This window comes from Epinephelus moara, chromosome 11 (assembly GCF_006386435.1).
Source record: "Epinephelus moara isolate mb chromosome 11, YSFRI_EMoa_1.0, whole genome shotgun sequence".
Taxonomy (NCBI): Eukaryota; Metazoa; Chordata; class Actinopteri; order Perciformes; family Serranidae; genus Epinephelus; species Epinephelus moara.
The window spans coordinates 1,584,029-1,593,936 of NC_065516.1; the positions used below are offsets into that span (position 1 = coordinate 1,584,029).

A 9,908-nucleotide genomic window follows, 5' to 3' on the forward strand; every position below is an offset into this window, starting at 1 on the left:
TACACACAGTATTTGGCCCTTTACTGTAGCATCGTAGTATTATTAGCATCAAACTGCAACGTGAATATATCTGGAAAATAAATATGTCAACATATTTGAAACAAACAATGAGTGAGTGAGTGAGAGTGAGTTTGTATGAACACCGTGAATGATCTTCCTGGAGATACTATACTGTTGAAAGCTGCATTTGATCACAGTGGCACCAAAGAAAAGATGAAACACTTGGTTTTCATAAGATAGCAACATTAGATCTTTTTGAGCTGCTCTATACTGACTTGATCCTAAACAAGACAGAAGATATGGGATCTTCACAGACATCATCAGAGATCTTCCTGACATTATAAAATGTGGATAACAAAATGACACTTTATAATTCAGAGAAAACACACGAAGGAATACATCTTGATTTTGGGAAATATGCAAAAAAAAAAAAAAGCTTTCTTCCCAAGAGTTAGATGAGAAGAGCGATGTACTCTCAAGTCTTTGAAGTAAATATGAAACAGCAGCTGGTAACAAAATCCACCAACCAGCACCTCTGAAGCTCACCAATTAACACATTTTCAACCAGGAGACTTATCGTCACCATGAGGTTGCCCGCCAACCAGCTGAAACTACAGGAAGTTACTGGTCCCAGCCCCAAATTAGTCCGACACATAACCCTTATTTTGAACAGATTAAACAAACGGGATATAACGTGCTAATCAGTGAACTTTTGACATGCATGCAGATGGATTTTATTACCTTTGGACAGAGCCAGGCTAGCTGTTTCCCCATTTCCAGTCTTTATGCTAAGCTAAGCTAACTAGCTGCTGGCTTAAGATTTATATCTACTATACAGACATGAGAGTGGTATTGATCTTCTCCTCTAATCCCTCAACAAGAACTTAACTGACGGTGTGTTACTATTCAGTATGACAAAAAAAGATTCAATACATAGTGCGTCAAATGCAGTATACCAAAATACCAAGATGTCCTACTGCATCACAGTATTGCATCACACAGTTTGAGATATTCTACTTGCAAACAGATGAAGAGACAAATACAAACAAACTAAAAACATAATTATCCTCAGTAGTAAAGGTAGGAGATCTTTCTATTATCTTCAAAACCACTGGTTATGCTCCCTGTAGTGCTGCAACTTACAATTATTTTCATTATCAGTAATTTGCTGATTTCTTTTTGTTATTCATTGATGAATCATTTGGTCCACAAAACGAATATGAAAAATGTTGATGCTGACTTCTTCCAATTGCTTTCAAACAGTCCAGAACCCAAAGATATTCAGTTTGATATAAAGAAAGAGGCAAGAGGCAGGAAGTGTCAAACATTTGGCATTTTTTTCTCGAAAAAAGACTGATTGATCATTGATCATTAATTGATCATCAACATAGTTGCAGATATATTTTCTGTCAATCAAATAAATGATGATTCTACTAATCACTGAGTTGTAACAATTTCCCATTTCTCTGTGCCAGTCTGTGAGGCTGTGTTGTGCAGCTTTCAAAAATAAAAGAATGAGGAAGTGTTGGTGGCAGATATCATTTAGTGCCTCCCATGAGAGAGCAAACACTGCAGAAACTAGGTTCTGTGATGTGTTTTGTTGAGCAAAGCAGAAATTAGAGGAGCTGATGTCATGGTGGGAGGAACTAGGAATGATTAGAGCAGAGGAGGACTGTTTCAAGAAGCAGAATTCACAGAGTTATCTGGAAAACCAGAATATGGACGGATGTGACCTGCTTCCTGGAAGAGATGGTGTGTTTCAGAATGGCTCTAGAGGAGGCCAAAAAGGTTTCAGAAACACACTTACACCCCTGGGATATATAACTTAAATAATTAAGTCCTGATTTGTGGCTGTGGGAGTTGGGTTGTGTGTGAATGATGCATCTAGTCGTACACGTGTGAGTGTGTGTTACTGAAAGGTTAAACTCTCCCAAGTGTGTGTCTTCTTCCAGCTGTCTCAGCTGGTCGTGTCATCACTATCTGTTCGCTCTTTCTTCTCCAAGGAAAAAAAGAAAAGACAAAAAAGTCAGAATAGCCAGTATGATTAACCGTTAACATCAATATACACAATACTGATAAAACTCAGTACTGATAAAAAACACTAAGACTCACCTTCTTTTTGCCAAATGGAGGCTCTTTCCAAAGAGTCTCCAGGGTGGTGCGGCCCTGCTGAGCCCAGGTGTACGCTGAATCACGACTCACCTGGTGAAAGCATGAAAAATAAGCATTAGTGAAGCGCACACATCGATGCCCAATTAGTCAGTCAATCACATGCGATTAAGACTGATAGTAAGATCATAACTTTAGTGTCTAACAAGTGTTTAACCAACATTAATTTAAAGACATTTACAAAAGAGGAAGTGTGCAGGAGGGAACAATATTAATATTGTCTTTGTTGAGATTTACTCTAAAACTTTGGAAGTACTTACTGGTCAGTGCTACATGCAGCTTTTCAACTTTGGGAAATCATTAAATGTTCGCATAATACTAACAAGTCAAAGGTTCACTAAGCAGACTATAAGCCACGACTGAAGTCTTCTTTGCTTTTAACGTTGTGAGCCACACTGTGTTAGCTTTAGAGTATAGGCGCTGGATCACTTTACACCAAAACTAGAATTACCACCTTGCGGTTGTATGCCTGCACAAACCAGTCAAATTGCAGTTACAGTTTAATCTATGTCTGTCTAGACTCATATGTAGCCATGACTGTTAACACTGCTTCAAATGTGGATGACACAGAAAAGTGTTTTATGCAGAGCATTACAATGTCACAGTCAAGGTGAATTTTGACCTTTAGGATATAAAATGTCATCATTTTATCCTGTTAGACATTTGTGTAAAGTTTTGTCAATTAGCATAGGAATTCTTGAGTTATGCCCAAAAACATGTTTTGTGAGGTCACATTGACCTTGACCATTGATCTTCAACCACCAAATTCCAATTAGTTTATTCTTCAGTCCAAGTGAATGTTTGTGCCAAATTTGAAGAAATTCCCTCAAGGTCTGTTTGAGATATCATGTTCACGAGAATGAGACAGACATAAGGTTACAGTGACCTTGACCTTTGATCACCAAATTCCCATCAGTTCATTGTTGAGTCCAAGTGAACGTTTGAACCAAATTTGAAGAAATTCCCAAAAGAATTCTTGAGATATCAGATTCACGAGAAAGGGACAAAGGAGGTCACCAATTAAGTGACCTTGACCTTTGAACAAAAGACCACCAAAAACTTATCAGTTCATTGTTGAGTCCAAGTGGACATTTGTGCCAAGTCTGAAGACATTTCCTATAGCTGCTCTTGAGATATTGCATTCATGCAAATGAGACGAACGTACAACCTGAAAACATAATGCAGACTACTGGGTTATGGGCTTGCAGCTCTTCCCATATTTATTTATTTTTTTTTTAGATATTTCAGCATCAAAATCATGTTTATTGCCAAGTAGGTTTTCACTTACAAGTAATCTGCCTTGGTGTTTAGTGTATACAATTAACATTTGTTGTTGTTATTACAGTATTATTATTATTGATATGAGTATTGAGTGAACAAGGGGTAGGACCAGATAAGTGTATACTTCTTCCTACTCCTTTTGAACATGTAAATGAGATGTGAACATATTGTTTTCTTCTCTTTCTAATTGCTTTAATCAATTGCTTATTTTTATTTTTTACATGTTCAAATAAATAAAATCAAAATCAAATCAAACATATTAAAAGGAAATAAAAATAAATGCTAAGTACTGCAAAAGTCAAAAACATACAGAATTAAAATAATACAATGATATATGCAAAAAATATTAAAAAAATATGATTAAAAAATGTACAATGTGGCTGTTTTAGAATGAGACTGTTTCAGAATTTAAACTCTAAATTAACTGTTTTTTATACACATCCCACAAATTTGAGAGAAATCTTTTGACTTGCAAACTAGGGCTCAACGTTTCCTTTTATCTTGTCAGCTCATATGTTTTCATATCTGCACCCTGCCCTGCTCGTCCGTTTCATCTCTGCATGTGGTGTGAGCTCAAGTGTGAACACATTAGGGTGTGTCTCTTGATGTATCAGTGTGTCTGACGGTGTGTTCCTGCCTGTTCCTGCTGAAAATACAGTAAATAAAATGACCCAGACATCAGTGGGAATGAGAAACTCAATTCACAGCCAGGACTTCCTGCAGGAAAGCCCAACCCTTTCCTAACAGGAAACGAGTCACATACAACATTGACTAATGCATGAGACCTGCCTGGAAAGTTTTCATCTACGTGATGTCCGTCTGAGCCGCAGTGATACAGTTTACAGGGCAAGGCTGGGATTTTCCGTTAAGTAAAATGGGCTCACTGGTGCCCAAAAAACACCAACCAGTAATCATTTGCACCTAAAAAGAAAATAAAGCAATTTATGTCACTGTTCCTGCTTCCACAGCTGTTTCCTGAGCATATTTTGGGAGTAAGGTTAATTAAAAAGGTGAGAACAGATGCAGAGGTTAAATCTTTTCTCTCCGTCATACTGAAGTTTTTGCTGACTTGTCAGAGAAGAGCTGTGATGTCCTGTTGCGTAAATACTACCTCAATAGGACAAATATAACAACATTATGAGATCAAATTAAAGATCAGGGTAATTACAGGTATCAGACAAATACATTTGATGATTTTAAGACCTTTATATGATTGTTTAACCAGATTTAAGACTGATTTTTGGACAAACATCTTTTTCTTTAACATGCATTGCAGATAAGTATAAAAGGTCCAGAGCAGTGGTGTTGTTTTTACATTTACATTTTGACAAAAGGTTAGTGCAAGTAGAAAGTAAAAACGCGGATGGATAAATGAAATTAGATCGAATGCTTGTGGCACTTAAGACGCCACAAATTCAAATTTAAGTCAGCTGCACAAAATGTTGGCAAACATCAAACTACCAACATCAGGGAAGGCCTTCAAATCTGATATTACACTATAAAACTTTAAACTACATCCAGCTGCATTGGTGAGGTGCAAAGTCCAACAACCTTACTGGTGCACACAACATCTGAAACCAACATCTGAAAGACTTCAAGGAACAGCAAACATTTGTTGTGTCAACTTATGGTGGTACACAAACAACTAGCTATAGCCCAGTCACGCTTGAATCGCCCCATTCAAACTCTCTTTAGCTTGCCTTACTGTTTACCAACCGTAATGGATGATTCCTGCACAGTACCTTGAAAGGTCCAGTGTGTGGGATTTAGGGAATACTGGCAGAATGGAATATATTATAATAAGTATGTTTTCTTTAGTGTATAATCACCTGAAAATAAGAATCCTTGTGATTTTGTTACCTTAGAGTGAGACGTTTATATATCTACAAAGGGAGTGAGTCCTTGTCTATGGATATCGTCATGTTGCACTGCCATGTCTCAACAGTAGCCCAGAACAGACAAACCAAACACTGGCTCTTGATAGGGGCATTCACATTTGGCATCAGCCACCACAGTTGGCAGCCCCTCCATGATGAGCAGTGTTGAAAAAACATTTTTTGTTCAATGTGAAACTGCTTCATTCAGTTTTTTTACTGGTTTAAATCATTGGGTCTGTTTGTTTTAACACACAAGACCTTTATGGCTACACTATTTTAACTAAACTGCTGGTGTGCAAGTTATTATTCCTCTGGTGATTTTTAACTGCTACCAAACAGCAACTTAATAAAAACACATCTGGATTTCTTATCTTTATCTTATCTAGAAAATAACATCTCTTGCAGGGCTGATTTAGGGAACAACTCTAAATTATTAAGTTGTGTACAACCATGCTGCTTGACACCGTTTGATGGGAAGCTTTACTCACATGTAACCATGATGTATATGAAGATCTATTTACAAAACAGGAAGTTAATGAATGCAGTTCTCTTGTTTCCACAGGACTCAACGTGACAACCACACACATGTTCAGTGCATTCTGTTTCTGTTCTGTAATACTGCAGTTAGGACATGATACAACACAATAACAACCATACACACCTTAAGTAAAGACGCAGCCTGCTGAGGGTAAAACATGGAGGCACTCAGAGCCATGAGTCCAAGTGGAAATACCAGCTGCCTCACCCTGGAACCTGAAACAGAAAGATGTTTCCACAGGCATCGGAGTTAAAAGTTTCCTCACCCTTACTTTACTCACATTTTACCGGGGTTCCCACACATTTTTACCTATGAATTTGCAAAACCTTTTCATAACTTTTTGGTAATATTTCTTCCTATTTCCATGACTTTATTTGAGTAGTTTAAGATGAGTAGGCCTATAAAGCAACAGAGTCATACACTGTTGAGCACGCACTACCCACTAGCTGCCTATGCCAATAGATCAGACCTGCACATATGGGTACTTCACGAAACTTTAAGGCTTGCGGTTTTTGACAAAACTGCAAACTTAAAATGTAATAATCCACAGGGAAGTTCTGAAACTCTAAGGAGCATCTTTATGGACTTTTATTTTCAGTGGACATCCGAGTTAATGCATTGTGGATGGATCTGAGCAGGAGTGCAAATTATGATGCGAAATGCTGCAATCTGGGGCAAAGTGTTTTACACGGACCTCAATAACCTCCACAGCTGTTGCTGCTGCAGCTTTTAGTGCCAAAGGTGTTGATAATAGGACTGCAACTAGATATTATTTTAATTATTGATTAATCTGCAGATTATAGTCTAGATTAGATGATTAATCGTTTGGTCTAAAAGTGTCAGAAAATAGTGAAAGATTAACAAGTAAATAGGCAATTTTTTCCCCCTGTTGATCGACTATTTGTTTCATGGACTAATGGCACCTGTCTCTTTCACCTCACACAATACATTTGCTTCACCTCTCCCAATTCACCTCCCTTCCAACTCTCCTGTATCGAACCACAGTTTGAGGTCATTTAGCACCAATGTTCAACAATCATACAAGGAGAAATGTTATGCAAGCAGAGGCACATAGATGGATTTAAACACCCTCTTTAGAATTTAAAGATTAGAATACAATGCTGCAACATGCCAGGGATTATTGACACACACACAAACGATTAATAATGTTTTCATTACTGAAATGGACGTCATTCTGAGAACCATGGGAACGTAAACTCAGCAGGGCTGGCAGACTGATGTAAACTGAGAAAGTAGCACTCTTTTCAAAGTTCATAGATGTTTTCACACACACACACACACACACACACACACACACACACACACACACACACACACACACACACCTAAACTGAAGTGACCCTGAGTAATTTTACAGCTTTGATTTTTCTGTCCCTTCCTGCTCTCTCATTATCAGTCCTTCTGCCGCCTCTGACCTGATTTGCCTCTGTGAGGGAGTGCAGGTCAGTGTGTGTGTGTGTGTGTGTGTGTGTTTACCTTTGGCCAAATAAAGTCCAAGGAAGCCAGAGAAGCCCACCACTGCTACACTGGGGTAGAGGTCAGGAGGAGGGTCACTGAGGAACTGGTACACATCTGAAAATTGAACAAGGGGGGAAGCCAGTGAGTGAAGATGGCTAACAGGTTGTGAACTATATGAAAACAACAGTGGAGTCACCTGTTGATGTCTTTTAAGTGGTATTCCACCAATTTTACACATTAAAGTTTGTTTATAGGTCTAGCATAGCATTTTTTTTATTCTTCAGGTTCTGGTGTGTGTGTGTGTGTGTTCAGAGAGACACAGAGTGAGGAGGAGACAAGATGAAGGTGGACTCAAGCAATGTTTCTGTAAATTAACTTACAGAAACTAAAAAAAACAAAAAATTATGAAAATATTATTGTAGCATTGCATATCTGTATATCCTATATCATTACACAACTGTATTATTCTGCACAAACACATCAGCAAAAAATGTGCGTAGATTATGTTCTTACCTTATCCCAAATAAGAAAACATTTGTGAATGTCAGAATCTTCTTGGGTTTGGGTTTTAAGAGGAAATTTCTTCTTATGAACAGTTTGTGAATGAGGCCCAGTGTGTTTTCTCACCTGTGACTGTTGTTATTGAGGTGCTGATTGTGGGCTCCACAGTCTTGTATACTTCCTTGGGTCCAAAGATCAAAAGGGGAGAGGGAGAGAGGGAGAGAGGGAGAGAGGGAGAGGGAGAGAGAGAGAGAGAGAGAGAGAGAGAGAGAGAGAGAGAGAGAGTTACTTTTATGTGATTATAGCCTTTATTCAGACTACAGAGCCACATGTTCTTACTTATTCAAAATGGGCAATAAAAGAACATTTGTCTGTCTCTTACATCTTTACATAGCTCCTTTATTTTGCAAAAAATCACTCTACTGTCTGCAGAATAGTTTGCTCAATGTGTTCACAGGGTTTGTATGAGGTTTAGATTGTAGGTTTAATCTTAAACTGGACTGACACCTCAACCTAATGCCCAGTTCACATGTTCACAGTTCACACAAAACCCACTTTAGTCAAAGAAAACTTTATTGACATTTGCAGTATTTTATTTGGCAGTATGACTCTGGGGCCTCTCTGGCCTACACAGAAAGCCTAAGGCAGGGAGAGCACACCTCTCTGCCCTTCCATGCGCAAATGAGGAAAGCCTGGGGCAGAGAGAGCAAACCTTCCTGCCATTACATGCGCCTACATGTAAAGCCTAGTAAAGGCCAAAACCCACACTGGCGGCGGCTCAACGCGCGTCGAGTCGCCGCGGCACTTTACTATTGTCCTATTTTTCCAGCGTCACCGCCCTTGAAAAAGCGCTATTTTGTACTTCCCAGCCTAGCGGACTGGAGTGTGCAATAGAAATCTGGTTGACGCCCCGCAGCGCGACACTTTTTGTGTGTGTTGGGGGCGGCACGTGACTCGCCGGTGTGTTTTGGCCTTTAGGGAGAGCAGCAGCAAAGACCCTCACGGATCAGAACAGAGCAGCATCAATGACCAACAGAAATGACTGATAAATCAGACACACACACGTAGAGGCGGGTTGCAAAGCAGCTTGCAGAGGAAGCAACAACAGTAATAGAGCGCCCTGAATGACATTTGCCAATTGGTTGCATAGAAAGGAATCATGTGATCAATCAGCTGCTCCATCAGTTGATTTGGCTGTTTGAGACCAGCTGATGTAGCTGGAATGTGAGCTGAGCTTGACATCATGTCCTGCCTGAACTAACACTGTGCTCGTTTTTTTCTATGCCTTTTGTCCACATACTGACTGCATCTGTAAGCACACAGAAGGGCCTCATAAAACTCCTTCCAGGGTGAAGATTTTAGTGTGTTGACATGTAGAAAGTTAAAGCTTGCGACATCAGAGTGTGCACCACCTCCTTTGTAAGCTGTCACAAATAAGACGATATTTCAAGCAATCCAAAATGCTGGCTCAAACCTTACAAACAGGACTTTAAATATTTGTACACATTAATGTACAGTTACTTTATCACTATATTGAGGAAGAGAGGTGCCAGAGTGAGCTACAGAGGTCACTGCTCCAGGAGGCCAAGACCTCCTTCTTCTTCTTCGCTTTGGCCAACATGGTTTTAGTGTTAGGGTTATATCATCTCCTGTTGGTCTAGCATGCTCTTTACAGCGCTTCAGTTGTGTTTTTGCACTTTCATTGGGACAGAGGTTTTCTTTAGAAGAAGCAGAAAACCTGTGATTTTTTTTTTTGTATTTCTGCTTATGAGATAGTGAGAGAGAAACAGGAAAGGCAGGGGAGAGAGGGGATGACATGCAGCAAAGGGCCCTGGGCTGAGCTCTACCACAGATGCTGTGTAAAAATAAACAACATATTCTCAAATTGCAAGTGAAAGGAAAAAGCACACAGCTTTGTCACAGATGGTTTGGACACGTTTTTGTGGTGGCTGTTAAAGTGAGGTGACAGTCAGTTGTAGTTATCGCAGCGGTGCCTGGACAGCGTGACGTGTGTGGTTGTGCTGCTGCCGTGGTCCTGCCAGATGCCTCCTGCTGCTGCTGCC

The 9,908-nt window shown here is 39.5% G+C and overlaps 1 protein-coding gene across 2 annotated transcripts in view; it reads right to left on the reverse strand.

Moving 5' to 3' along the window:
• Positions 1 to 1,367: 1,367 nt before the first annotated feature.
• Positions 1,368 to 9,908, reverse strand: part of apoob (apolipoprotein O, b) — a 14,040-nt gene continuing 5,499 nt past the window's right edge. Inside the window, exons 5-9 of one of the 2 annotated variants that reach the window (XM_050056774.1) lie at positions 7,972 to 8,026; positions 7,363 to 7,458; positions 5,989 to 6,080; positions 2,113 to 2,202; positions 1,368 to 1,993 (exon numbers count right to left, since the gene is read on the reverse strand). In XM_050056774.1, coding sequence (XP_049912731.1) covers positions 1,958 to 1,993; positions 2,113 to 2,202; positions 5,989 to 6,080; positions 7,363 to 7,458; positions 7,972 to 8,026 — 369 coding nt within the window. In that variant the 3' untranslated portion in view covers positions 1,368 to 1,957. Of the gene's footprint in view, positions 1,997 to 2,112; positions 2,203 to 5,988; positions 6,081 to 7,362; positions 7,459 to 7,971; positions 8,027 to 9,908 lie in introns of both variants that reach the window. The other variant, XM_050056773.1, reaches the window with a different exon arrangement.